General features: G+C 51.8%; 1 protein-coding gene across 2 annotated transcripts in view; it reads left to right on the forward strand.

Annotated features, from left to right (window-relative positions):
- Positions 1-22,335, forward strand: part of RIMS3 (regulating synaptic membrane exocytosis 3) — a 39,648-nt gene that overhangs the window by 6,692 nt on the left and 10,621 nt on the right. Inside the window, exons 2-5 of one of the 2 annotated variants that reach the window (XM_014784207.2) lie at positions 8,881-9,056; positions 13,871-14,118; positions 19,647-19,788; positions 22,148-22,260. In XM_014784207.2, coding sequence (XP_014639693.1) covers positions 13,902-14,118; positions 19,647-19,788; positions 22,148-22,260 — 472 coding nt within the window. In that variant the 5' untranslated portion in view covers positions 8,881-9,056; positions 13,871-13,901. The remainder of the gene's footprint in view (positions 1-8,880; positions 9,057-13,870; positions 14,119-19,646; positions 19,789-22,147; positions 22,261-22,335) is intronic. The other variant, XM_087446192.1, reaches the window with a different exon arrangement.

Below are 22,335 nucleotides of genomic sequence, written 5' to 3' on the forward strand. Positions count from 1 at the left end.
ACTGCAGCTTCTGGGAAGGAGCACAAAGTTAGACATGCAAACAGGGCTCTTGACCCCCTCAGAGAAAGGGAGGGTCTTTGTTATCTGGGCAAGTCCTTTAAAAGACATCTGTTAGAATCCTTAGAGTGCCAGAGTGGGCCTGGTCCCCTATCCTCCATCTGGACAGCACCTGGAGAGAATGGACCTGGCATTGTGACTTAAAAGGGAGTCTTTCCTGGGGCAGCAATGCCCAGGGCAGGCTCTGAAGAACCTCTCAAATATCATTCAGGGGACTGAGTAGAGAGAAAGGGAGATGAGACCCCGAATGTTCTCCCCTCTCTTTGGAGTGGCGACAGAGAGAAGAGGAGGGCATGAACAGGCAAGACAGTTCTCCCTCCCAAAATCATTCTCATCCTCGAAGACTTGACTCATTTCCTTTCCTCAGTGAAGAACCATGCCATGCCTACCACCCCCTTTCCCCAATCAGCCGTTCTTTACCTGCATTAATTCTATTTTTTGTACTTGTAATAAACATTTTTGAGCACTTACTCTGTGCCAGACACTATGAGCATGCATTATTTCATTTAATCGTCACATCCTATAAGATAGGTGCTGTTATTATCCCCATTTTGCCGACAAGAAAACAGGCTCAGAGAGGTGACATTTACAGGCTAGGGACACAGAGCAGTGTGACTCCGGAGTAAAAGCTCTTAACCTCTCTTAATCTCAGCTACTTACTCACTGGCCCGCTTGCCTTTCAGGATTGTGAGGGCCTCACAGGCAGAGTCTAGGTTACCATCCTCCCTCTGCTCCCCACTGCCTAGCACAGGGCCAGCCCAGAGCAAGGGCCCCCGACTATGTGACAGATGGATGCAGGCAGAGTAGAAAAGGCATCCCAGGGGGGAGTTGAGGGTCTCCTCTTCATGGACCTAGCCTGTGTTAGCTGTGTGGGTCTGGACAAGTCTCTGAACATTTGAGATCCTCAGTTTTCTGGTTCAGACAGATGATGGGGATGATAATTCCTGCTGTGAGGCTTGTATTAGATGGTGGATGTGAGGACAATTTGTAGATAAGAAAGAACTGAGGAATTTCTAAGGATTCTTATTACTGAAATGGACTGTGGCCACAGGGCGCCAGCTGGCCACTGTGTCCAAGCTCCTGCAGGAAATGGGCAAGCCTAGAGCTGCCCAATGTGGAGACAGATACCTTCTGTGAGACCCGAGGTGACTTTCAGTGGCCCATGGACCTGCCATTACCTAGCATTGGCTCACATAGTGGGAAAGTTGGTTCCCTTTCAGCTCTATCAAGTCCAAGGTTATCCCAGGGAGAAGGTGTGAGTGCAGGGCTAGTGTGTCCTTAACAACTGTCCAACCTTGCTGCCCTCCCCTTCTTAGCAAAGAGATCTTGACTGGCAACTCCATGTTGCCAAATTTAATAATACAGCTGCTAAAATTTAATAATATAGCTTTGTTTTTACTGTATTTATTTTACTCTCATTTTCTATTTGTTAAAAGTGATTTTGGCTTTCCGTTTATAATAGTAACACAGAGTTTCTATTTAAAATAAATGCGTTTAAGTTAAAGGTGCCAATTTCAAGAAAGTAACAAGCAGGACAGGAGTATGGAGATTTGGCAGAAATCGTTGAGGGGGCACACGGTGTTATGTGGATAATGCAAAATTAGGAAGTTGTATGGGGATGTCACACATGGGGACCATTGGCCTAGATAATCTTGAAGATCCCTTCCACCTACCTGGAAAATTTGGGGGTCTCTTCCTGCTGTGCCAGCCTACTCCCCTCTTCTCACCTCATGCCCTTGCTTAGGTTTCTGTCAGAGAATCCTGCCATGATTGTCCTGCAGACAGAAGAATTTGTGCCACTGTTGCCTCAGCCTGCTTGAGATGGGGGCTTTGCACTTGGGGTGTCTGGATGGGGGTAGGATGCCCCCTCGTCTCTGAGGCAGGCCTTGGGCACTCCTGGGGGGAGCAGGAGCTGTAGACTACACAGTTCTCCTGCTTGCCATGCACAACACAGGCCTCAGGGCCTCCTGGAGGGCTGGAGTCCTGGGGAGCACTGAGGCTGTGGGAGCCACAGGTGAGGGCAAGGCTGTCCCTGGAGCCTCATACCCCAGAGCTTTGGGGTCTCAAAGCTCCCCTTTCCCCTGCCCCACCCCACCTCTTTATGCCACTGACTGCCTGCCCCTGGGGATTGGGCAGCTACGCCAGGAGGCCTCAGAGGATGCAGAGGATTTATCCACAGAGCCTGAGAACAGGGCAGCCAGGAGGGAGGGAAGTCCTGCCTGCCTACTCCCTGGTGCCACATCCACAGTGGGAGGGCAAACCTGGGCTCCAGGAGGGCGGGGGGCGGGGGAGGCCTAGATAGCATGGGGTGTGTGCTTGTGTATCTATGGTGAATGTTTGAGGGTCTCTGTGAAGGCATATTGTGTATGAGTGTGTGTGTGAGCGAGTTTAAGTTTGTATGTATGCGTGTGTCTGTAGTGAATGTAGTTCTGAGTGGTATGTCTGAGGGTCTCTGTGAGGGAGTTTTTGTGCAGCATGTGAGTTTGTGCATGTGGCAGGGTGTCTCGTGTGTCTGTGTGTGATATGCATGTGGGTCTGTGGTGAATGCATCTCCATGTAATGTGTGTCTGTGAGGCATATTGTGTGTGTGTGTGTGCGCTGTGTGTCTAGGTGGCCTGCGTGCTGGGTGTGGTGTGTGCCTGTTGTTTTGTGTATGTCATCATCTTTGTGCAGCGCTTGATGGCTATGTGGTGTGTCTGAGTGGCCATGTGAAGGTGTGTGGTGTGCACGCGGGTCCTGGTGCCCCAGAAAGGGTCTGCGGGGGGTGGGGTGTGCCGGGAGTGCGGTGCTCCTCTGAGGGCGGTGTCTGTCTGGGCTGGAGCCGTGAGTGTGCTGCGTTCCCGGGGAGGGTCCCCAGGGTGGGCGGTGGGCGCGGGCGGTGCCTTCCGGCTTGGCGCGGGCCTGGTAACCGGAGCCCCTTCCCCCATGAAATATTGATCCGGCCGGTGGGGCCCTGGAGGAGGAGGGCCGAGAGCGAGCGCGGCCGGCCGCTGTCCGTGGTGCTGCCGCGTCTCTCCCGGCTAGGGCGTAGGCGCTCAGGCTGGGCCGGGGCTGGGAGGAGGAGAGACTACTCCGTCCACCAACACCCTCAGCCCATTCCTCCGAGGATGAGCTAGCCTGTCCCTACCACCTGTCTGTCAGTTCCGCCACCCCATCTAGGAAGGGGCAACAGGAACGAAATGAGTATTTGGGGATCCAGAATGCCCCAGGGCTGGGGTAACCATACTGCTGGGTTTACCTGGGACAGTCCTAATTTATACCTGTGGTCCTGGTGTGATTGTTAGTGTCTCTGCTCACTCTCGAAAGACTCCTAGTTGGATGATAAGTTATGTGCCCCCCAGCAATAAGGCTTTGCTCCAAAGGCCTCTTCTCCCACCTTTTGGGCTCCGCCCTGGGGGTTCTGTAGCCACATGGGTGTTCAAGTGCTGTGTGTGTTTGCAGGTGGGAGGATTATCTTTCCTGAGCCAGCACTGTAATAAGTGCTTCGGAGCCCTGGCCCCCTTGGGATCCTGCTGCAGCCCAGACCCTCCCCTGTGGATCCAGCCCCCTTCTCCCCCGGTCCAAATTCTGCTTTCCATTCAAGCTGTGCTCTTTTTCAGGCCTGGGCCTCCTTGCCCTCCTGCATCCTGAGCTGGGCAGGCCTCTCTTTGGTCTCCATGTCAGGATGTGCTAGGGCCACCGGATTGGCTGTTTGTGTACTCGTGGCATCTTCTCTGAGTTCTCCTGCTTTTAGCTGCTGACTCTCCCTCCTTCAGTGGATTCCGTTTTCCTCCTATCCCTAACTCTGGGTATTACCTCTTGCCCTTTCATCACTCTGTCCTCTCCTCTGGTCATTCTTCTTCCTTTTAATACCCTACTTTTCCCTCTGGAGAACACACCTAAATCCTGCCCACTCGCATGGCTCTCCTGAGCTCCAGTAAATCTGCTTACCTGCCCAATGCCTCCAGGTGGGAGCTGCAGTATCATCTCAGACTCATCACATCTAAAGTGGGGACTCATCTTCCCTTTAAGCTACTCTGGGACCTCAGGCTCTGCTGATGGCACCATTCAGCCCCCACTCTTCCTGTAAATCACCTTGGATTCTATTTTTTTCCTCTCCCCAACTTTGTCCCATCACTAACTCTAGGTAACCCCCCAAGCCCTCCCATGACTCCTGGCCCCCCTTTCCTCTGTCCACCTGCACTCTCTGAAGCAGTGCGGCCCTTCCACCTGCCTCCTGAGTGCTCTTCCTGCTGTCAGGCTTTCTTCTGATTCTATACTCAGTGTCAGATTGATCTCTGTAAAACATTACATCTAAGTCATGTCAGATTTCACTCCCTTCAGGATTAAAGCCAAGCTTCTTAGCCTTGCCTTCAGAGCCCTTCATTGCCTGTTGCAAGCCTACCTTTCAGCCCTCTCTTCCACAATTGTACTTACCTCCTGCTCAAACTGCACTGCTCTATTCACTATCCTCTGAACATAACATTTTCTCTCTGCACCTTCCCAGGTACTTCCCACATCTTACCTCCACCTCTACCACTCCAAATCCCACCTATCTTTTGAAATGCTCAGCAGTGCACTTCCCGGTAATGCCTTCTCTGGTCTCCCCATCCTGAAGTGTTCACTCCTTCAGAACAACCAGAGTATTTAATTTTTACCTCTTAGTGCTTTGGGTGGCCCATGGACCAGCAATGTGGGTATCACCTAGGAGCCTCTTAGAAATGCAGACTCTCAGGCTCCACCTGGGGCCCCTGGAACCAGAATCTGCATTTCAACAAGATCCCCAGGTGATTCTTGTGCACATTTAAGTTTGAGAAGCACTGGACAATGCATTCATTGAGGGCAGGATCTTGCTTCTGTTTGGGAGTGGCCTTTGGCCCAGGCTGGGGGTATTCTCAAGTACCAAGTCTAGCAGCCCCTGTTAGGTGACAGGTGCCACATCTGGCCAGATCCCACAAGGTGTGGGAGGGGGTGGATGGTGGAGATGGCCAAGAAGCATGCGTACTCTGCCCGGACCCTTCCCACCTGGAATCTATGCCCCACAAGGCCCCAGGGCTCAAGCTCTGAGTATCTGACTCTGGAAAGCACTCCAGTGACACAGGAGGAATCAATTAATCAATAAAAAAGCAGTTGTTAAGCATATAGCAGAACTTTTCCCTCTTCACAAAACACACAGTGGTGGAAATGTCTATCATTTTAAAGTATGTTTTGAAAAGAAAAATATGTATTTTAGTTTTTTCTTTGTGATAACATTAATACAGTTTCTAAAGTGGTAACTTTAGAAAACACAATATGTCACATGAAGAAAATAAAAGTGACTCACAGTTCTACTATCCAGCTATAAATACTGTTGATTTAATGTTTATTTAAGATCACCATTCATTCATTCAATAAATATTTACAGAGCCCTACTATGTGCCAGACACTGGGGACTCAGGGTGAAGATAACAACATGGTTCCTGTTTTTAAGCAGCTCATAGCCAGGAGGTGGGGGGTGGGAGATAAGCACTGAACAAGTTAGGGACAGCAGCGTGTTAGTTTCCTAGGGCAACTGTGACAAAGTACGGTAAACTAGATGGCTTAAACAACAGGAACTTATTTGCTCACAGTTCTGGAGGCTAGAAGTCCCAAATCAAGGTGTTGGCAAGGTTGGTTCCTTCTGAGAGCTCTGAGGGAGACTCTGTTCCATGACTTTTGGTGACAGCTGGCAATCCTTGGCTTGTTGCTGCATCACTCCAATCTCTGCCTCCATCATCACGTGGTGTTCTCCCTGTGTCTCTGTCTTCACATGGCTGTCTTCTTATAAGGACATCAGTCATAGTGGTTTAGGGACCCACCCTACTCAGGTACGGCCTCAACTAATCTCATCTGCAATGACCCTATTTCCAAACAAGGTCATATTCCGAGGTACCGAGGTTAGGACCTCAACATATCTTTTTTGGGGGGCACAATTCAACCCATAACAGGCAGGGACAGTACCAAGTCTGGGGGAGCACAACAGGGAAGACTCATCTGGGAAGACTCTCCTAGGAAGTGACATTCAAACTGGGACTGAGCAATGTGAAGGGATTAGCCAGGCAAAGGTGGCACCACAGACAAATGGGGTTCTCAGAACATGAGGGTGGGGGCGGGCTGGAGAGGAGCATTCCAGGCAGACAGGAGACAGAGTGGCACTTTTGAGGAATGGAGAGAAGGCACGTGGTGCTGGAATACAGAGGAGGGGCAAGAGCATGGGAGGAGCAGGGTAACTGGCTTGTGGGCCTTGGTGAGGAGTTTGACTTTCTCCTGAAGGAAATGGGGAGCTATGGGAGGCTGTCACGCAGGAGTGATTCGTTCTGCTTTGTGAACTGTCTGCTCACAAGACTGAGCTGTCTGAAGGCTCTGTTGTCCCCAGTTCTGAGGGAAAATGTATGGCCATGCCCTCAGGAGCCCCATGGCTGAGAGAAGACACATAGGAGCCCTGATCAAGGAAGGAAGACATGTCCATGCCCCCAGCAGCCCTTTGTCCAAGAGAGGACAAGCCTTGCCCTCAGGAGCTTGTTCTGAACAGGACACAGGGCACACCCAGCTCTGGGTCTGCCTCGACCCTTGGGTATACTGAGTCTTTGGAGTGTGGGGGACACAGGCTTGGTTCTGGCTACCCCACTCCCTGCCCTGCCTTGAGGACTTGGTCTGAGAGTGTGTCCAGGGCAAGTGCGTGACCCATGTGGGTCCCTGAGGCGACAGGCCCCGATGCTGGGGGAGACCAAAGGCTAGGTCTTGCAGAGGCCATATCCTCAGCACCCTGTTCTCCCCAAGAGATGTCTGGATATTGCTTTACTGTGCAAGACCCACCCTCTCTGGTGCTCAACCCGTCCCTTACCACAACCTCAGAGGGCCACCCCTTTACTATGTGTGATAGGAGAGCGCCCCCCTGCCCAGAGCTTCCTGTCCCCTCTTGTCTGGGCTGGGCAGGCCAGACTGGGTGGAGGAGAAGTGGGTCAGCTTGGTAGCCATGGTGACAGCAGCTGCTCCCTGCCAGCCTTCTCATCTCCTCACCACAGACCTCACTGATGAGCTCCTTTGTCCGGCCTGCAGAGATAGGGGCCAGGAGGGTGAGATGGGGGGCTGGAGTGTATATGAGTGTGTGTGTTCAAGCTCACACAAGTGCCTGCTCAGAGCTGGTGTGTGTGCTGCATCCAAGGGAACCCACAGATCCCGGTAAGACACTGCCACTTCCCTGCCCACCGAAGGGATGGGGCTTCCTGCCTCTCTGGGCTGGGCAGGGGCCAAGGGGAGGGTGTGTGTGTGAGTGTGTGGGGTGTGTACACACATGTGAGTCTGTGAACACCTGTGGCTGTCAGTGTGGCTGCTTCTGTGTGCCTTTGTGTGGATGAGTATCTTGGGAGGGGGGTGAGTATATCTGTGTACACATGTGATTGTGTCTTTAAGTGTGTATCATCTGTGTGGGACTGTATGGTGTGTAATCACACATTTGAAATTCTGTGCCTTGTGTCTCTTCCTGTGTTTGTGTAGTGTGTGTGTGAGCCTGGTTTGGGGGAGATAAAGGTCACACAACCAGGAGAGGAGCTGGCACAGTGCTCCCCACTTGGGCCAGCCTACTTCCCCCACCACGTACCAGCCCTGTCACCCACCCGTCTCTCCCTGAGGGGGAAAAGGAAAGGCTAGAAATGAGGGAACCCCTCTCCCCTCATGTGGATGCAAGTACTGGCCTCTGACATGGGTGAAGATTGGCACAGGCCATGTGGTAGGCAGCCCTGGTGCTGGAGCAGGGTCAGGGCAGGGGTCTCAAGTGCCAGACCCTGCATCCAGGGAGGGGCCAGGAGCTGAGATGCTGGCAGGGAAGAACACAGCCTCGCGTGCCAGCTCCTATCTCAACTGAGAGGTGCAGGGACTCAGATCCTACACTTATCCTGGGCTCTGGGTGGAAGCATCTAGAGCTGGAGTGGGAGGTGATCCTGTTAGTCTCTGAGGCTCCCATGAAGTGGTTGCACCTGGTGTGCAATCCAGATCAAGAGGACAAACACCTGTGCAGTCCTTTACTTTTGACAAAGGCACCGTTATGAGTACTAGTAATGTCATTGCCCAAATGAGCATTTAGCATGTACCAATCCTTATTTTGTAATATTTCTTCTAAGACGCTTGAGGCAGGCATTATTAACCCCACTCTAGAGATGAGGAGTGATAGGCTCAGGGAGTTTGTTAAGGAAATTGCCCTGCGTCATCCGGCAGATCTAGGTTTTGAGCTAAGTCTGCCTGCCTCCAAAGCCTGTGCTTTTAATCACTGTGCTTTCCTGATCCTCATTATCTCCTCTGACCCCTAGTCCAGCCTGCAAAGTCGGGCTGGGTCCAGGTGGCGAGTAGACTCATGTTATAGAAGAGGAGATGGAGGTTCAGAGAAGCTGAATGACTTGCTCAGGGTCACGTGACTGAGGGTGGAGCCAGGAGTGCCCCCCCACCCCCCTTCACTGCTGGACATGTCACAGTGTCTGCAGAGGGACACAGACCCCGTTGGTCAGGGGAAGGACCAAGGAAGGAAGAATGGGGTCTAGAGCTCCTTAGCAATTGGACCTGGATGAGTCCCTATGTGTTAAAAGTCTTAAAGTTGTGAGTGGGGCTTCAACACCAGCAGTTTGACATTAAAGAGCCTAAAGGCAGTTTAAGGGACCCAGGAGTTTGGACAATTTTACAAACGAGGAAGCAGAGAATCAGACAGTTTAAGTGATTTACTCAAGTCACACAGTTATCTCCAAAGTCGGTCTTTTCACTCCACAAGCTGCTGGAAGACTTTGAGGACAGATGTCTTTCCTAGCCCTTCCTCTAAGCTCCCCTCTTTCCTTCCAGACTCTTATCACATCACCTTCTCCTGGGAGCTACCCTGATTGCCTTCACCTTCTTTCTTGAAAACTGGTGTCTCAGCAGAAGTTAATTGAAGCCTGTGTAAATGCCCTAGGGGTGTGCTGTTGGCAGGGGCACAGCCCCCTGTGATGCAGAACACCACGCTGGGATTCATCAGTTTGGTGAGTTGGAGTTTTCTTCAAGGTGAGAGGTGGGGAGGAAGCACCTGGCAGGTGATGTGGGACCTGGGAGTTAGGAGACTTGGGTTGGAGCTCTGGTTTTGTCACCAACTTTCTGTGTGACCCTGGATGTCATACAGGTGTGACACCCTGTGTCACATAGAACTCTGGGTGTCATACAGGTGTGACACCCTGTGTCACATAGAACCCTGGGTGTCCCATTCTGGGCCCTGATTTCCGTCTGCAAAATGAAAGGCTCAGGCTGGAACAAGGATGGCAGATCACTTTTAACTCATGAGCTGGCTCTCATCAGTTGGTGCTGGAGCACAGTGTGGAGAGGCATTCTGAAGTTAAATCTGCCTTGACGGGAAAGGGATGGATTAGTGATGTCTGCTGTGGGTGGAGGATGGGGAGAGGTGGTAAGAGCCTCAGTTATTTGCCATCCCTTCCAACCTAACAGTCCATCACCCTGTGACAGATTCCTCAGTCTTTCCTTTGGAAAGGGTGGGTAGCTAGGTTCATCTTGGGCTTTTGGATGGCCTCATTGACTCTCAAAAAAGGCTCATTGTCTGGTTAGACACATGGTCAAATGGACCGAGGGGCCCAGGGTGGCCTGGCAGAGCCCTGAGACCTGCTGTCATCAGGATTGAGGAGAGGGTTTGGGGAGCTCTTGCTGTACTGAGACTCCAGGGTAGAGACCAATCATCAAGGGCCGGGAAGAAAACACTGGGCTTATCCTTTGGGGAGCTTTGACAGGAGGGGGGCAGTAGCCCTCCTCCCTGGAGGGTAAATCCGAGCCGTAGTAGTAAATGCTGCTGGAGCAGCAGATGGGAGTCAGCAGGGAGAACTTCACAGTGAGGGCCCCATGACCCAGCGAGGTTTGAGAGGGTTCCCTTCCTTGGGGTGCCATGAACTGGGCTGGGAAAGGGACAGTCCTGCTCAGAGGCAGGGAATTGTTGAAGTGACTTTTGTGGAAAAGATGTAGTTCATTTAGCCATATTTTAGAACCACCAGAATATGAGGTGCTGTGTTCTGTGTCCTGCCGGTCCCTCACCGCTCTGGCCCCATCTCTGCCTGCTGCTCCTTTCCCATCCCTGTGGTCTGATAGCTCGGGGCTTGCTGTGCAGTAGGACTTCCATCCTCAAAGGAGCCAGGTGGCCGGCTCTGTCTGTCTCTGTCTTGCCCTTGTTGAGCTAGACTGGCTGCCAGAGAAGCAGCTGGACCCCCAGTTCTAAGCCTGCCACTGCAGTGCGTGTTCACAGACTGTGCTCTCCCAGTCAAAGGACGTTTAGAGACCATCTAATCCGACCCCTTCATTTTACACACGGAGGAGGAAACCGAGGCCCAGAGACGGTGACACAAGGAATCTGTATACATTCAGATTCCACCTCCTGATTCTTAATTGTCCCAGGCTGCCCTACCCAGACTCCTGCACCAAGGGGTCAGGCCCTAAGACCTTGGGTCCAGGGCTTTGCGTCTGGCTCCTCCCATCCTCTTGGGGACGTCCTGCCGGGCTGGGCCCTCCCAGGCATTCGTCAGCTCGCCAGGCCCCCTAGGTGACCTCTGGGTGGTTAAAGATGAGAAAGTGGCTCTGGATGGTGCAGAGCCCTGGATGTCAAGCCATCCCCTTGTCAGTGTCATTCATTATTCATGAGGAAACATGAGCCCCTGGGTTGGCAGGGTCAGGAATTTTGTCCCTTACCCTCTTCCCTTCCTTCTCACCCCCTGGGAGTGGTGCTCTACAGCTTCCTGTAGGCTGCACCGGGAAGCGCTCGCTTTTCCAGCCGTGGTCTGGGTGGGGTTTCTGCCGCCCCTTAGATCCTTGTGCCAGCTGTGGGCACCTGGGCCAGAGGGGTTTTTCTCCTCATAGATAATTTCCTGGCAGTTTTTTCAAAGAGCCCAGAGACCCAGGGCAAAGCCTGAGTGGGAGGGATGGGCCCACATCTTTGGGTGAGCTCTGGGTTGAAGGGGCAGGGGCTGCTGAGTGTGTCTATCTCTTTGTGGAAATAGGAGACCTGGGTTCGTGTCCAGGCACTGCCACTTATTAGCTGAGGAGGACGGGCAAGGTCTTAACTCTTCTGAGACTCAACTTTCTCATCTGCGACATAGAGATTACTACGTGCCTACCAGAAATACTTTAAAGAGTAAATTAGGCTTATACTGTAGCAGATTCAAAGTATCAGATGAGCCCTGGCCCACCATCCACCAAAAGACCATACAGAGGCCCAAAAAACACATGAACTGGCACTGGAATTGGAAACTGCAGAGAAGAGGTCATCACAGGCCCAAGTCCAGCGGGACTTTACATTAGCTGCCAGGTTGATGGGGGGTGCAGGAGAAATACAATCTGGGGCTCTGCACACGCCACAGGGCAAGCAAGAACAGTCCAGACAACCATAAAGAAAGCAGAACATGGCTTTGACTCATCCCCATGGTCAGTCCTAATTTACCAGCCGGCAGGAGCCGTGCTAGCCAAGACACCAGGCGGCCATTCTCAGCTGTCTGGGGACTGTCTTCCTGGTCAGCTGGAGGGGTGCCTTCCCTTCCCCACCCCCATTTTCCCTCCCCTTTCTACGTCCTTTTGAAAAGCCAGATTCCCTCAGGGTCACAGGCCTGAGGGCAGAGGGTCAAGCAAAGTGCCCTGAGCCCTGGAATGGGGACCTGCCCTTGGAAAAGCACTGTGGGCTGGGACAGAGCTGGGAAGGGCTGGGTGCAGAGCCTGCCGGAGTGGCCGTCTTCCCTGTACTCTGCCTGAGCAGAGGAGACCAACGCAGCATCGGACTTTCAGCCAAGTTGTAGAGGCCGACAGAGGAGATCCCACCTCTGTGCAAAACAGAACCCTAGACGCCTGCTGCCCCTCCCCCAGAGTGGCTCCCCGGCGCCCTCTGTCCTCTTCCCTAGCCCTCATCGGAACCGTCATTAAATATTTATTTGCATAATTAGTTATTTACTGTCTGTCTCTCCTCCTGGACTGGAGGCTGTGGGAGGGTAGGACCCAGTGGGCCTAGATCACTGCTGTATTCTTGGCACTCAGCGTAGGCCTGGGAATTTCAGGGGCTTAAATATTTGTTGAAAGTAGCTAATGGGGAGAGAAAATTTATATACTCTGGAAAGGAATTTGGCAATATATTCCAAGAATCAAAAAAAATGTTGATGCCTTCAGTATCAGGTAGGATGCTTCTGCATGTAACAGAGACCCCTGATCCAAACTGGCATGAGCGCTGGAAAATACGTTCTCTCCCATAACTGGAAGAGCAGAGAAGCTAGGCTCAGCGTGGCCCCAGGTCCTTTCTGTCTCTGCTGTGCTGCTCTCAGCAACACTGGTTTCCTTTTAGAGCTGGACCCTCTGTAGAGGGAGAGGTTTTGAGGGAAGAAGGGGAGGGAGAGAGACAGAGGGAGAGAGACTCCCACCTCTCTTGTAAGCATGGAATCTAAATCTCCCCCTTAAGTCAGATTGGGCCAACTGAGTCATATGCCCACCCTTGGACCAGTAAGAGTTACCAAGGCGAATGCCACTTACTGGCCTAAACTAATCAGGGTCTGCCTCTAAAACCACGGATGAGGTGGGACCTGGACAAAACCAGCGCTCTGTCAGGAAACAGGAAGGGAGAGTGGATGTTGGGGAAGCTGTCAGCAGTGTCCACATTCCCTAAGCCAGACACTCCATTTCTGGGAATCAATCCTAAGGAAATAAGCAGATAAAATCAGTGTAGAAAGATGTTTATTGCAGTGTTGTTTGAAAGAAAGGAGAGAGAGAGGGAGGAGGGGGGGAGGAGAAAGTTGGGCTTGATCTAAGAGGTGACTGTACTGAAATATTGAAGTCGATGCTACCTCCATACAGTGGAATATTACAGTGGCATTAAAACATTTATACAAAGTGTTAATGACATTGAGAAATGCTTGTAAAATGAAAAATACCAGGATATAAAATTGTATTTGTAGTATGAGTTCAGTTATTTTTAAAAATGCGTAGAGGGCCGGCTCCGTGGCTTAGCGGTTAAGTGCGCGCGCTCTGATGCTGGCGGCCCGGGTTCGGATCCCGGGAGCGCCCTGAGGCACCACTTCTCCGTCCAACGTGAGGCCGAGTCCCACGTACAGCAACTAGAAGGATGTGAACCTATGACATACAACTATCTACTGGGGCTTTGGGGGGAAAAAACTGAATAAATAAAATCTTTAAAAAAAAAAAAAAAAAAAAAAAAAATGCGTAGAAAAGAGACTGGGAGGAAATGGGTTAAAATGCTTATAGTGGCTGCCTCTCCGTAGTGCACTTAAAGGTGACTTTTGCCTGCTTCTTTATCCTTTTCTGTACCATCCCCTTCAAGCAGGAGGACCCCCCCCCCACCGTGGTCCACACCAGCTGGAGCCAGCTTTGTTCTCCCTGTTCTTATTATTGGCTGTGAAAATAACAATCGCTAACAGTTACTGAATGTTTACTCTGTGCCTGCCCCTGTTCCAGGCACTTTCACGTGCACTAATTCAATCCTTACAACAGTCCTATGGGGTAAGTGCTTTTACTCCTCATTTTGCTGAGGTGTTCCCTGAAACCTCAAGATGTGCCGTCACAAGGTCACATAGCTAGGTTTTACTGCCAAACCAGGTCACTTGCCAGGGTAGCCATGTGCTAATGAGAATAGTTCCATTTATTGAGCCAGACTCTGTGCATGCTCTTTATATTTATTTGTTCGTTTAATCCTTACAACCTCAGAGAGGCCAAGTGACTTGCCCAAGGTCACACAGCTAGGAAGTGGTAGGGCTGCGGTAGAGTAGCCCGGGGTCTGATATGGGACCCTTTTGTCTCTCCCCTTCCCCCACAGGGTTGCCTGAGGCCCTGCTGCCCCGTGGACCATGTTTAACGGGGAGCCGGGTCCGGCCTCGGCCGCAGCCTCCAGGAACGTGGTTCGGAGCTCCAGCATCAGTGGCGAAATCTGCGGATCCCAGCAGGCTGGGGGTGGGACCGGGACCACCACAGCCAAGAAGCGGCGCAGCAGCCTTGGGGCCAAGATGGTGGCCATCGTGGGCCTGACCCAGTGGAGCAAGAGCACGCTCCAGCTCCCCCAGCCTGGTGAGGGGGCATGGGACCCCCAGGGGCTGGGGTGGAGCACCTTGCAATGACTGGGCACCCACGGACTGTCCTCATGGGTGCACACTCCCACACCCACAAACACTAATGTAGTGCTTACCATATACATGTGCTTTTCTGGGTCCAGTATGTGTCCTGACTCATTGAATCCTCATATAACTCTATGACACAGGTGATGAACACAGAGAAGGGAAGTAAGATGCTCCAAATTACATAGCTAGTAGGTGGTGGAGCCTGAATTCAAACCCTAGCAGTTGGGCTTCCGAGGTCATGCTCCTAACCTTTACACTCTGCTGCCTCCATGCACAGGCTTACATATTAATCAGCGATTATTTATTAAACTGCCACCATGTTCCTGGCACTGTGCTAGATGGCACCACAACTTCACAGACACACATCCACAAGATTGTCTCACCTGTAATCTCTGAGTTTCTTAAGTACAAAGAGCCACACAAATGTAGTTAGGTAGTCACAGATATATGTTACAAAGTCACAAGAGAGACGTACACATGCAAAGATGCACATCTTGCACAGTCGCATAAATAGGGTGCTCAGGTCAGCCGCCCCTATCACCAGGGAAGCACAATACAGTCATTCCTACTGCATATGGTCACAGATAAAACCAGTCATGCAAATATCACACATCCACAGTCCTGAGTGCAGATGCACAGACCCAGATCACAGAAGCACAGTTACACATGTGCACACACCATGGTCACAGAAACTCATCACATATGTGTAGGCATGGACCTCACGAAGCCATATTCACACATACCTTAACCGCTACATCCTCATAAATACATTATACTTTCTCAGACACCTAGTTATGGAATCCCAGTCGTGCTCATTCTGGTGGGTGACCCACTTTGTCACACACAGTCGCACCTGGACCCCACATCACAGAGGAGCCAGCAAGACCTCCTTACTTTGTGGCATCAGCCCAGACACCAGCTGGTTTTGTTTTAAATCTCTTCCTGCTTATTTAGCTCAGAGTAACAACTTCCCCAAGAAACCTTCAAATAGGCAGCTGGATGGGGGTGGTGAGGGGGTGGGGGTGCCAGAGGATCCAGGGAGAATGCTCATCAAGACTCCCAGTTGGGGCTGGGGGTGGAGGACTTTTCCAGGCCTTAAAATAGGTTTCTACAAAGCCCTCCACAGGAGCATGTGAGATGGTCTTTTCCAGCAACCAAGCTGCGATGTGGTTTCTGGCTCAGGGAAATGCTAGATGGGGAAAGGGCTTGAGGTTATCAGTGCCCCAGGGTGGGCATGGCCTCTGTGAATATGCAGTGTAGGCTGGCACTAGGGAGTCAGGGAGATGGGGATCTGGGGGTCCAGGAGTTGGGCTGGGAGAGGACCACAGGGTGGGATTAAGGACGGGAGATTAAGATTAGGAGGTCAAGCAGGTGTTGGGCCCCCAGGAGTCTGGCTTCAGGAATCCAAGCCCTGCTGATCTCTGGCTGATTCAGCTTCAGACCCAAAGTCTTCTGCATGCCCAAAGTGATTTGGAGGGACAGTCTTCCAAGGCCAGGGCAGGGGCCTGAGTCACTGGGAGACATTCCAATGATCTTCCTGGGCCTGTCCACCTACCTAGACTTCACAGCCATCAGGCAGGGATTGGAGCAGACGCCAGAAGACCTCCAGCCTCGAGGGGAAATGAATGATGATGGGGCTTCTGGATCACTTTTCTCTGTGGTATGCAAGGGCATGGCTGATGGCCTGGGGCCTGAGCCAGGGGAACTGCCCCGATACCCTTCCAACTGAAGGTCTCTGTGAATCATCCAACCTCTGAACGTCAGAGCAGGAAGGGCCCCTTGAGATCGTCTAGTCCAGTGTACTCTTCTTATCGATGAGGCATCCAAGTCTGGAGAGGAGAAGGCACTTTCCTGGGAGTAGAACTTCAAGTTGGCCTTCAGAGCCACACCCTGTCATTTACTAGCTGGGTGACTCAGGCAACTTACTTTACCTCTCTGAGCCTGCTTCCTTGTTTGCAGAGTAAGGACAATAATACCTGCCTTACAGAGTTGTCCAGGGGATTAAATGAGATAGGATATGCAAAGGCACCCAGCCTCATGCCTGGCACATAGCAGATACTTGGTAAATTATCAGTGTTGTTATTACCCATGGTCATATGGTAGGGCTGAAAAAGAAGTGAGTTCTCTGGCCTCCACAGCTCTGCCCTTGGCTTGTAGCATACTCTTCTCCCATCTATAATTCCTTGTCCCCAATTTTTTCTCCCAGGCCTTGAGGTTGCCAGTGTCCCAGGGTGGAACCTCATCCTGGGAGGGAGGGTCTGGCCCCAGAGGGATGTATGGGGCTGACTCACCATGGGCATTGGCCCTGAAAACTCCGTTCTGGGAAAAGATCCTAGCAGGGTGCCCCTGCTCCCCCCGGGTGGGATGGCTCAGTTCCCTGCAGTGCTGGGCTGTGTGAAGTGGGGAGGAAGTCCTTTCCCAGACTCAGTCTTCTGGGCTCTGGGTCTCCCCTTCCCAGGGGCTTCCTTCCTCCCAGTTTATTGGTACCCTGCATTGGCTTAAGCCCCACCCATCCCCTCCTCTTTGTTTCAAAGCCTCTACCCTAGTTCAGGCCCCATGATATCTAACCTGGACTATTGCCCCAGCCTCCTCTCTAGTTCCTTTGCCTCCTGTCTGCCCCTTCCAGTTTATTCATCATGTTGTCCTAGCATGGCCTTCCAAAAACTCTCCCTGAAACTTTAGAGAACCAGTCCTGGCTCTGTAACTCCTCGTGGGACCTTGGGAAAGTCTCTTTCCCACTGGGCCTCAGTTTCGTCTTCTGTGAAATGGAGCTGAAAAGATTTTCTCCCAGCTTCCATCTAGATCTAACATTCTTTAAGTTGTGGGAGCAGTTAGGAGGGTGGGGTCAGAGCTTTAGGGTCCTAGGACACAGGTGGGTTCTGGCCTGGCCTTAGACTGGGTCCACACAGGGCCATCCTGGGCTGTCCTGGCCCCTGCCCAAATGGAGCTCCTCTTTTCAGTACCAAGGACAGTAGCTCTTCCCACCTTGGCTTGAGGTCAGGATGGGGAGAGAGCTCAGGATTCTTCAGGAGATGCCATGGGGAGTACTGCTGGAGGCTGTGACTCCCTCTCTCCTATGTGGTGGGACAGATGGGATGGTTCTTGGAGTCTTTCAGTCTGCACAGAATTATTGCAAGCAACTTGGCCCAGTCCTCTAGAGAGAGGAGCTACATAAAGTTACTGCCCAAATCAACAGGGTTTAGAGACTGGACAGGTATGAAGCCAGCAGAGGAATTTTCTCTGAGGTTGCAAGATGTCTCTCCCCATCCAGAAGACATGGAATTTAATCTCTGCTGAGTCACATCTCAAACCAGTGTGGAGTTGGTGGCAGAGAGTGAAAAGTAGCATCTCAGTAGACTAGGAGGCAGTGGGCGTGGGGTCTACCCTCAGCTCTGAGCGCCCGGACCTCAGGCTCCCCATCCGTGAAATGGCAGAGGTGAGGGGCTAGCTGAGGTCTCTCTAACATTTCAGGATTCTGTGACTCCCCTACCCAGTGGCTCACAGTGGGTTGGGCAGGTCAAAGAAGGTAAATTTTCTCTCAAGTGGGTCAAATCTTTCCAAAGCTCTAGAAGAGAGGGGATTGGGGCCATGAGGTGGTGAGAATCTGGCCTCAGCTCCAGGAGTGTATTGTAGGGGGAGATTTGAGGGGAGGGAGGGTAAAGTGCAGTCCCCACAGACCCATCTGTCTTCTAACTGGGTTAGAGAGGATGTGGCAGTTAGGAGCCAGGGACAGGGCGAGTCCCCCCACACCCACCATTAATTGCTCAGGCCTCTATGTGTGGTGGGCCACAAATCATTTGTGGGTTTGCACCGATGTGTGTGAGTGGACAGGTTCAACTCCAAGTGTTATGGTGTGAAGGTCACATGTATGTGGCAGAGTATGTCATGTGTACGTATGACTAAGACCTGATAGGACCATTTGTGACTGTCTGACTGTTGTATGCACATACACGTGACCTTGTATGTGAAATCAGTGTATTCATATATGTGATTGTTGGCACTTGTGTGTGTCTGCTTATGCCTATCTGTGTGAAAGAAATATAAGCTAATGTGACTATGTGTGTATGAGAGAGAGAGACAGATAGACAGATTGATGGTCTCATTGCTTCCTGGATAGCTAGCTATTCTAATATCCCAGAAGCTGGGATGGTTTCAGAGAAGACATTTCTCCTCACCACTCGCCCACTCCAAGCCCCCCATCCTGTCCACTAGTGATGCTAGTCCTCTCAGCCTTCCCTCCCCCAGCGGGACTTCCTGAAAGATAAGTAGGACAAAGCAGGAGGAATAAAGTCCCCTTTTTCCCAGGCTGGGGTCTTGAACATCCCCTCTCTGATCCACCATTGGATGTGGGTGAGAGAAGGGGTTGCCAGGGTAACCAGCTTCTCCCTCCCCACTGCTTTCTGGGGCTGTGCTGCCTGCCCCCCCCCAGTGTCTCCCCATCTCTACAGGCAACTCCACTCTTAATTTGCCTGGGCCCCTAACTGGTGACGGCAAATGGCTCCTTTGGTACAGTCTCCATCTGAGCGCCACTTCCCTCTCCATCAAGCTCCCCAGGCAGCCAAGCTTCAGCAGGGGAAGTCCCTGCAAACCCTCAACCCGTCTTCTGCCGCCTCCCTGCCCCGCCCAGGAGGAGAGGGTGTCTAGAGGGACCACACTGCAATGCTGAGGAGGTTGCCATGGAAACCCAGGCAGGATGGTGCGCTGCTAGGAGAGGCAAAGTGCCCCATGTTCTCTGCAAGGCTGAGGAGGGGGGCTGGGGTTGGGGTAGAGGGCCCTCTGAACAGGAGGTGCAGAGACACGGCTGGGCTCTCACCACATAGCTTCTGGGGTTCTTCTGCAGACCTCTCTCTCAAAGCCAAAGTCAGTTCAGGTTAACCTAGCAGTTCCTCTCTCAGTCCTGCTTCCCTAACCTCCTCTCCACGTTCAGACCCACCTTGAGAATGAGTGTTAGTTTGAGAGATGCCAGGCTTCACATGGGGTTTTCTATAGGGCCTGTGAAGGTATCAGAGAGGTAGGTTGTGAGGTCTGGGTGGGATAGGGCTCACGAGGGTACCTGGAGGAGGGAAAGCAAATCTGGGAATCCCAGAGAAGGCAAATTTTCCAGAAGAGAGAGGCAGGAACACCTAACCCTTTGGGGCAAGGGCCGAAATTGAGTGGGAGGGTGGCCGTCAGGGGAGCTTGGCAGGCATGAGGGTGAGGGCTGAGGGCTGCAGGGCTGGGACTCCCCACCCCCAGCCTCACCACCCCAACTCTGCCTCCAGCCATCTCTCTAGTCTGCTTTGTCTGCGTCACTGCCCTGAGCAGGGGCAGGGGTCGGGCTGCAGACCGGCTCTAGAGGTCATCTCAGCAATGCCCCTGCCTCCAGTCAGAGCCCTGCCCGTCCTGCCCCCTCCCAAGAGGGTGACTTTGGCAGCTCTCTCAGAGAAGCGACTTCCATGGTCTGACCTTTTTTCCTCTCTGTGCCTCGGGGGGTCACAGAAGGGGCCACCAAGAAGCTGCGCAGCAACATCCGGCGGAGCACGGAGACGGGCATCGCCGTGGAGATGCGGAGTCGGGTCACACGCCAGGGCAGCCGCGAGTCCACTGACGGGAGCACCAACAGCAACAGCTCCGATGGCACGTGCGTGCAGCCCACCCCACCATGTTCCCTGCCCTCCTCCTCGATCCTCTAGTCAGAGAGCCAGGGGCGGGGAAGAAAGATTTCCTGGGTTGGTTTCCAGCCCAGATATCTGGGTTCCTCTGTGTCCCTGCTTCCCTCCATCCTCCTCTCCAGGGCGTTCAGTGCCTAGGCCCCAGTCTTCCTGTTGCTCCAGGCTGCTGCCTCCTATCCGATTACCCCAGTGGCCCAGGAGCCGTTCATCCCTTCTGTGTTTCATGTCTCCCGCCTCCCAGCACCTACACACCTAAACCCCCCTCCAGAGGAGAGGGTTTCCAAAGGAAAAAGTGATCTAAAATCCTTTTAAATCTAAAACCATTGATATGGCTCAGATGAACAGAGGTCTTACCAGTGGCCTTGCTTGGAGCTTAGGGAAGGAGGTTGGACTAGATCCGTGTTTTTCAAACTGTGGGTGGTGACTCATAGGCAAGAAGTAAAATCAGTTTAGTGAGTCAAAACCAGCATTAGAAGAAGAAATAGAAAATTTAAATATATCCTATAGTAAGGATGAATTACCTTGTGAACTTTTGTTTCAGTTTTTTTAATGTATAGATGCGCATAGGTCTGCGATGTTAAATGTATTTCTTACATTTGCATGTGGGTTGCAGTCAAAAATTTGAAAATCACTGGGTTAGATAGTCCCTTGGATCTCTTCTAAATCTATGAAAGTGGTTATATGACTAAGATTTTCTGATTCGGCTTCATCAAGGCCCAGGGATGTCAGGATTTTGTGGCTCTGTTATTTGAGATTCTATGATCGTGTGTCTCACTACTAAGCCTAATTCCCTGAATGTGAGTACCACTAGCATTTATTGCATCCTACCATATGCAGGGTATCATTGGGCACGTCAGATCGGTGCTCTGGGATCTACCAGCCACTATCAGACCAAAAACAGTATTTCATTTAATGCTCATTGCAACCCTGAAGGATGTTGGTACTACCATTATCTCCATTTTACAAGTGGAGAAACTGAGGCATGGGAGGAGGGTGAGGTACCTTACCCAAGGTCACAGCTGTTAAGTAGTGGTGGACTTGAATTAAGGCCATTTGACTCTATAACCTTTGTTCACAATCTCTACACTCCCTATACCAAGCTCCTGAAATTCTGTGGCCTTGAGAGTCTAAGTTTCTTTATTTAACCTTCTTAGATCCCATTGTCCTAAGAATGTGCTATTAGGCTGTTGCTGACTGTGGCCAATAAGAGTGGGTGAGCCTTAAAGCCCCTTCCTGGGGAGTAAGGGAGAGACACAGGCCCTCCCTGCAAGATATGCAGCCTGTTTCCCCTCCCTGCCTGTCACCAGCCAACAGAGACTCAAAGCCAAACTGTCCAACAGGGGGTTCATTCTGGGACAAACTTTGATCTGTTTAGCCAGGAGCCTGAGCTGTTCTAGGAGATCTTAGAACTTTGTTTGGTCCCTGGTAGCTCATGAGCAGACATGGCCAGCCCTCCTTCATCTGTCTTTCTCTGCTGGCCACACCCAGAACATCTAGGCTTGAGGACATGAATGAGTAGCACATTTCCCTGGATGATAACAACAACAGCAACAATAAGTACCATTTATTGCTTCCAGTTTGGAACTTTTCACACGCCATCTGCCCTAGTCCTCACCATAACCCTACGTGAGTTGGGCATCATCTCCGTTTGTAGGCGAGGCAAGTCTGTTACCTTGTGGAGCCTCTATTTTCTCATCTGTAAAACTGGATCACAGCTCCTGCCACACAGAGGGGTGGTAGAGATTAAATGGCATAATGCACATGGAACGTTTAGTGTGCTGTTGGCACCTGGCCAACTTTCCATCATTGTCAGTTTTTCTTGTTACTATTTCCAGGACCCCCATAGCCGTGCACCACCCACCATCAATTGTCATTAATCTCAACCCTGTCATTGTGTTATTTTGGTCTCAGTTGTTGCTTTGGGCACCACCTCACTGTTATTGACTTGCATTTCAAACTTATGGTCAACTAAACCTCAGTTCCTGGAACTTGCTCCAGGCATTGAAATTCCAGGCCTATGTGTCTGGTTCTTGGCATTAACATGCCCTGGTGAGGACACAGGTGCCCAGCAATCCCTGCCTTTTATGAGTCACCTTAGAAATTCTGGTGCCTGAGGATTAAATACCATTATTATGTTATGTTTATTAGTCTCTTTTCTCAACTGACATCAAAGTACTTCTCTTTAATGTGCAGAGATGAACAGTCCTGTTTGTCCCCAGCCAAAGTAGTACAGAGAGGCACAGAGGGGCGTGCCCAGTGTCCCAGGGGCAAAGCCACCACATCCTGATGTCCAGATACCCTCACGTGCGCCTCTGCCTCATTCTCCAGGTTCATCTTCCCCACCACCCGCCTCGGGGCCGAAAGCCAGTTCAGTGATTTCCTGGATGGGCTGGGACCTGCCCAGATTGTGGGGCGACAGACGCTGGCAACACCACCAATGGGTGAGTCTTCTTGAGGGCGGAGCGAGTGGGTGATGGGTGGCCACACAGCAGAAAGGGTGAGCTCAGTGGGGTCCT

The sequence above is a fragment of the Ceratotherium simum genome, chromosome 22 (assembly GCF_057802395.1).
Source record: "Ceratotherium simum simum isolate JZ-2026a chromosome 22, ASM5780239v1, whole genome shotgun sequence".
Classification (NCBI taxonomy): Eukaryota; Metazoa; Chordata; class Mammalia; order Perissodactyla; family Rhinocerotidae; genus Ceratotherium; species Ceratotherium simum.